Raw genomic sequence first — 6,000 nt, forward strand, 5'->3', positions numbered from 1 at the left:
ACCACAGAGCTCGGTGTCGTTGGCAAACTTGCTGAGGGTGCACTCAATCGCACTGTCCATGTCACTGACGAAGATGTTGAACAGCACCAGTCTGAATACTGACCCCTGAGGAATTCCATTCGTCACTGGTCTCTACCTGGACATCAAGCCACTGATAGCAACTCTTTAAGTGCGACCATCCAGCCAATTCCTGATCCACCGAGTCGTCCGTCCATCAAATCCACATCTCTCCAATTTAGAGACAAGGATGTCGTGTGGGACAGTGTCAAATGCTTTGCACAAGTCCAGGTAGGTGACGTCAGTTGCTCTTCCCTTATCTACCAACACTGTAACCCTGTCGTTGTAGGCCACCAGATTTGTCAGGCACGATTTGCCCATGTTGGCTGTCACCAGTCACCTCCTTATTTCCCATGTGCCTCAGCATAGTTTCCAGAAGGATTTGCTCCATGATCTTACCGGGCACAGAGATGAGACTGACTTGCCTGTAGTTCCCCGGGTCTTCCTTTTTTCCCTTTTTAAAAGCAGGGGTCATGCTTCCCCTTTTCCAGTCAGTGGGAACTTGACTGAACTGCCACGACTTCTCAAATATGATGGAGAGTGGCTTAGCAACTTCATCCGCCAGTTCCCTCAGTACCTGTGGATGCATCTCATCAAGTCCCATGGACTTGTGCACCTTCAGGTTCCTTAGATGGTTTGAACCTGATCTTCTCCTACAGTGGGTGGTTCTACATTCTCCCAGTCCCTGCCTTTGCCTTCTGTGACCTGGGCAGTGAGGCTGAGGACTTGCCTGTGAAGACTGAGGCAAAGAAGTCATTGAGTACCTCAGCCTTCTCCATATCCTGGGTAACCAGGTATCTTGTTTCCTTCCAGAGAGGATCCACATTTCCCCTAGTCTTCCTTTTATCACTAAAATTCTTCTATAGAGAAGCTTTTCTTGCTGCCCTTGACATCCCTGGCCAGATTTAATTCCATCAGGGCTTTAGTTTTCCTAATCTGATCCCTGGTTGCTTGGACAATTTCTCTGTATTCCTCCCAGGCTCCCTGCCCTTGCTTCGACTCTCGGTAGGCTCCCTTTTTGTGTTTCACTTTGCCCAGGAGCTCCTTGTTCATCCATGCAGGCCTCCGGGCATTTTTGCCTGACTTCCCCTTTGCTGGGATGCAGCGCTCCAGACCCTGGAGGAGGTGATCCTTGAATGCTAACCAGCTTTCTTGGGCCCCTCTTCCTTCCAGGGCTTTGTCTCATGGTATTCCACCATGCAGATCCCTGAGGAGCCCAAAGTCTGCTCTCCTGAAGTCCGGGTGGTGAGCTTGTTGCGCACCCTCCTCGCTGCCCTGAGGATCCTGAATTCCACCGTTTCATGGTCACTGCAGCCAAGGCTGCCCTTGAGCTTGACATCCCCTCCCAGGCCCTCCTTGTTGGTGAGAACAAGGTCCAGCATGACACATCTCCTCGTTGGCTCCTCTATCACTTGGAGAAGGAAGTTATCATCAATGCATTCCAGGAACCTCCTGGATTGGTTATGCCCTGCTGTGTTGTCCCTCCAACAGATATTGGGGTGGTCGAAGTCTCCCATAAGGACCAGGGCTTGTGAACGTGAGGCTACTCCTATCTATCTATAGAGGGCCTCATCCACTTGGTCTTCCTGGTGGAGTGACCCGTACCAGACCTCAACTATAGTGTCCTCTGTCCCTGCCCTCCCTTTAATCCTGACCCATAAGCTCTTGCTTGGCTTCTCATCCAACCCCAGGCGGAGCTCCATGCACTCCAGCTGGTCATTGACATAGAGGGTGACACTGCCTACTTGTCTCCCCTGCCTGTCCTTCCATCCCAACGCTCCAGTCATAGGAGCCATGCCACCACATCTCCGTGATGCCAAGAAGATCACAGCCCTGCAGGCATGCCCACATCTCTAACTCCTCTTGTTTATTCCCCATGGTACGTATGTTTGCATAGAGGCATGTCAGTTGGGCTCCCAATGAAGATGACTTACTGGCTGGAATTCCTTTGTGCTGCACTTCACGTGCTCTCCTGCTGACCTGTGATCCTTCTCCTGACTCTGGGCATCTATTGCTGGCACTGGCATCAAACTGGTAGGAGTGGCATGGATTGAGGTTCCCTTCCCCCAGCAACGTTAGTTTAAAGCCCTCTTCACCAGCTTGGCAAGCCTATGACAAAAAATGCTCTTTCCCTTCTCTGACAGATGCACCCCATCAGCGCCCAGCAGACCAGGTTTCTCAAAGCCAGTCCCATGGTCTAAGTACCCAAACCCCTGGCTGTGGCACCAGTCCATTTGTTGACTCAGCAGATTCAACTGGCCCTTTCATATCCCTTCCCTTTGACTGGGAGGATTGATGAAAAAAACACCTCTCCTCCAGAGTCCCCTACTGCTGGTCCCAGGGCTCTGTAATGCTTCTTGATGCTCCTCAGCCCGCTCCTGGCTGTATCACTGGTGCCCATGCGAAACAGCAGCAGCAGATAATAGTGGACTGTACGAGGCTTAGTAATCTCTCCGTGACATCCCTGATCCAAGCCCCCAGTAAGCAGCACGTCTCTCTAGAGAGTGCATTAAGGTCAGCAAATGGATGCCTCAGTACCTCTCAGAAAAGAGTCACTTACTACTGTCACCCATCACCTTTTCTTAGTTGTGCTGGCTGTTATACAGGGAGCAGGTTGGGCTACCCTGCTCAGCTCCAGCATCTCCTAATGTGGCGGGGCTTTCCTCTTCAGTCTGCAGAGCAGCAACATGAAATGACAGCAACAGTGGCAACCAATTTGGTACAGAACACAATTTAACCACCAGTGTAGTCAAGCATAGTCAGAAGTATACTACATTAAATACCACTAAAGGCTTACTCATAAATGCATTAAATAAAGTCAAGATCTACTAATAATATGAAAAAAGTCATAAGCAAAAGAGCAACAGTAGAACAGTTAGAAGTATGGAAGTCTAGGTTATTAGATTTTAAAAGTGCATGAACACTTAGCGAAGGAAGATTTCTGAAGCATTATTTCTTTTTCCACTCCACCTCACACTCCTCAGAAGTATATGCATTCATTCCCCCCCTTCCATACTACCCTTCCCAAATGCAACTAGGTCAAGGCATAATTCCAGTGGACCTGATAATCAGCATTACTTGCCTGATCATCTTTCAGTCTTTGTCTCTGGCTCACACCCTGCAGTATTGCAAGAATAAGAAGTGTTTATAGCCATTCAAGAGTATATGCCCCCAAGGAGAGAGGCAAACACTGCAGAATAACAGATCGTTTCAGAGGCACCTCGTATTTGTACTGCCAAAACCTGAAAGTCATTTACCAATGGTGCTCATTCAACTGACAAAGTAGTAAAACAACTAAGAAGTGAAAACTGTGTGATAAAATTTTGAATATTCAATAGAAAGCAATAAAAATATGAAAACAAAAATCACTTCTATGGAAAGCTTTCTCCTTTTAGAGAAGAACAAGTACGGAAGAGATGGGGGGGTCGGTTTCAAGTTACAGTTAAAAATTCCATTTAAATAAGCTAATGTTATGAAAATTAGCACAAGTAGTTATGATTCTTTTAATTTACAAATAGCCAGGAATCACAGGACAGTGCACTCTAGAACCACTTAGAACAGTATTTTTAAAACACGATACGCTTATCTAAGAAGCAGCCCTAAAGACACTAATTTTCTTAATTTGGTTAGTATTATCACAAAGAAATGCTGTAAAAGCTAGGTAAACAAAGATAACATAACCAGCCAGTCAAAAGAGGTGATTATCCCAGTGTATTTAGCATTGGTGCAGCTTCACCTTGAACACTGTGGGCAGTTCTGGGCCCCACAATTTAAGAAGGATGTGAAGGTTTCTGAATGCATCCAGACAAGGGAAACAAAGCTGGTGAAAGGGCTGGAATGTCCTGTGAGGAGCAGCCAAGCACTTTGGGCTTGTCTGGTTTGGAGAGAAGGAGGCTGAGGGGCAACCTCATGGCTCTCTGCAGCTTCCTGAGGAGGGGAAGTGGAGAGGGATGCGCTGAGCTCTTCTACCTGGGATCCAGTGATAGGACGCATGGGAATGGTTCAAAGCTGGGCCAGGGGAGGTTTAGACTGGACATTAGGAAGCATTTCTTTACCGAGAGGGTGGTCAAACACTGGAACAGACTTCCTAGAAAGATGGTCGATGTCCCAGGCCTGTCAGTGTTTAAGGGACAATACCCTTAATAACAGGCTTTAGCTTTTGGTCAGCCCTGAATTGGTCAGACAGTTGGACTAGATGATCCTTGTAGGTCCCTTCCAATCAAAATATTCAAATTTATTCCAAACCATATAACTCCTGTTTTAATGTTTTACAACTTAGCCATACATGAAATCACAATCCAGGAGAACCACTAAGGTAAACAGCAGAATAGAAATATTCCTAAAATGTCATTGGAAATAACAATGCTTCTCATAATTTGAGCAGTTTTTTCTCAATTACAGCCAAAGTAAGTTGCTTTGTGTTTTGCCAGGAGGCAGTGAGTTTTGGTGAAAGACTGGTAAGGTGTCAATGAAAAAAGACAAAGTGTTGACTAATAAGAAAATTACTTTGATCAATAAAAGTAAATAAATAAATAAATAAATCAACTTCAAACAGTGCCAAAACACCTCTAGGCTAGCAAATAAGAGTTTGTTCTAGGTATTGAAAAGCACAACTCATGGAAACATATTGTTCCAAAACAGACATGGTGTGCCCAATAGCTAGGACTGACTAGAAAATACAAATACCGGGGTTCAAGCCTCACGTGTGTATCTACCCTACTTTAACTCCACTTCTTCCATCTTACCTCTCTTGCTGAAAGGCAGCACAATGTAATTAAAACCAATAAAACTATCGCCAAGCACCAGCCCTCCTGGCATTTGCTATCGCCGACACCCAGCCGAGGCAGGCCTCGGGGAAAGGCAGCCACTCCGTCAGTCAGCAGAGGGGGAGCCAGGCCGCAGCCGGCCCCGCCGCCCCTCAGGCCCACGGGACCCGCAGGCCCCTGGCCAGGCTCACGGCCCCGCCGGCGGGCGACTTGCCCGGGAAGAGGCCGGGGGGCGCCTCTCTCCGCAGGGCCACCAAGGGGGGCCGACAGCTGCTCCCCGCAACGAGCACAAGCGGCTCCAGCGACAGGCCCCAAGCGCTCGTAGGGCGGGGGCAGCACCCCCTTCCCATGGACACCGCGACTGGCTCCAAGCTCAGGCGGGGATGTCCCCTCGCCGCTTCACGGCCAGGAGAATTCCCAAAACCCCACGCCGCTGCTCGGAGTTACCCGCAAAAAACGCACTTGCCCCCGGCCGTGGCCCGCTCCTCAGTAGGGGGACGGTTACGCTACGGCGAGGACTGGCGGCCCGGCCCCGGGGACAGGGAAGGCCGCGGTGCAGCCGAGGACGCCCCCACTTACCAGCCCGACTCGGAGAGCGCCGCCCTCGTCCTGTCGGCCATGGCGCCTCCTGCCGCCGCTCACCCCCAGAACTTGGGACCGGCGGGGCCGGGCCGAAGCGGGGCCGCCGGGCGCTGCGGGGAGCCCCGGCACTCGGAGGAGGGACGCGAGGGCTTCTTGTTCCCCCGCCCCTCGGCCCTCTCCGGGCGCTCGGCCCGGCCAGCTCTCCGGCGGGGGAGGGAGAGGAACGGAGCGCAGGGAAGGAAGGGGCGGAGGCGGCGCAGGGAGAGACGAACAAAGCCCGCGACCGGCTGCTACGGAGATGAGGGAGGTGGCGGCGGAGGAGGCGGGCGTCCAGCTGCCTCCCTGGAAGCCGCAGCCGCCATGGTGGAGAAGGGAAGGAGTGAGGGCAAAGGAGGAGGCGAAGGCGCCGCGGGGCTGGGAGGCGGGGGAGAGCGGGCCCCACCGGCCCCCACCGGCCCCCCGCACGTCTCCGGGCTCTGCAGGTCGGGCTCGCCCCGCAGGGCCTCACACAGCCCGCCGATGGGCCTCTGCCGTCCGGGAGCGTTGGCCAGTGGCCTGCCTCCTTGTAGTAGCGAGAAAAGTCTATCTTAAGCGC

General features: G+C 51.3%; 1 protein-coding gene across 2 annotated transcripts in view; it reads right to left on the minus strand.

The window, feature by feature from the left end:
* The window catches only part of TDRD3 (tudor domain containing 3), a 119,793-nt gene extending 114,117 nt beyond the window's left edge, over positions 1-5,676 (minus strand). For both annotated transcript variants that reach the window (XM_075741735.1, XM_075741733.1), the window contains exon 1: positions 5,403-5,676. Coding sequence is in view for 1 of the 2 variants with exons in the window: in XM_075741733.1 (XP_075597848.1) it covers positions 5,403-5,443 (41 nt within the window). In the remaining variant the exon portion in view is untranslated. The remainder of the gene's footprint in view (positions 1-5,402) is intronic.
* Positions 5,677-6,000: the final 324 nt, after the last annotated feature.

The sequence above is a fragment of the Balearica regulorum genome, chromosome 1 (genome assembly GCF_011004875.1).
Source record: "Balearica regulorum gibbericeps isolate bBalReg1 chromosome 1, bBalReg1.pri, whole genome shotgun sequence".
Lineage (NCBI taxonomy): Eukaryota > Metazoa > Chordata > Aves > Gruiformes > Gruidae > Balearica > Balearica regulorum.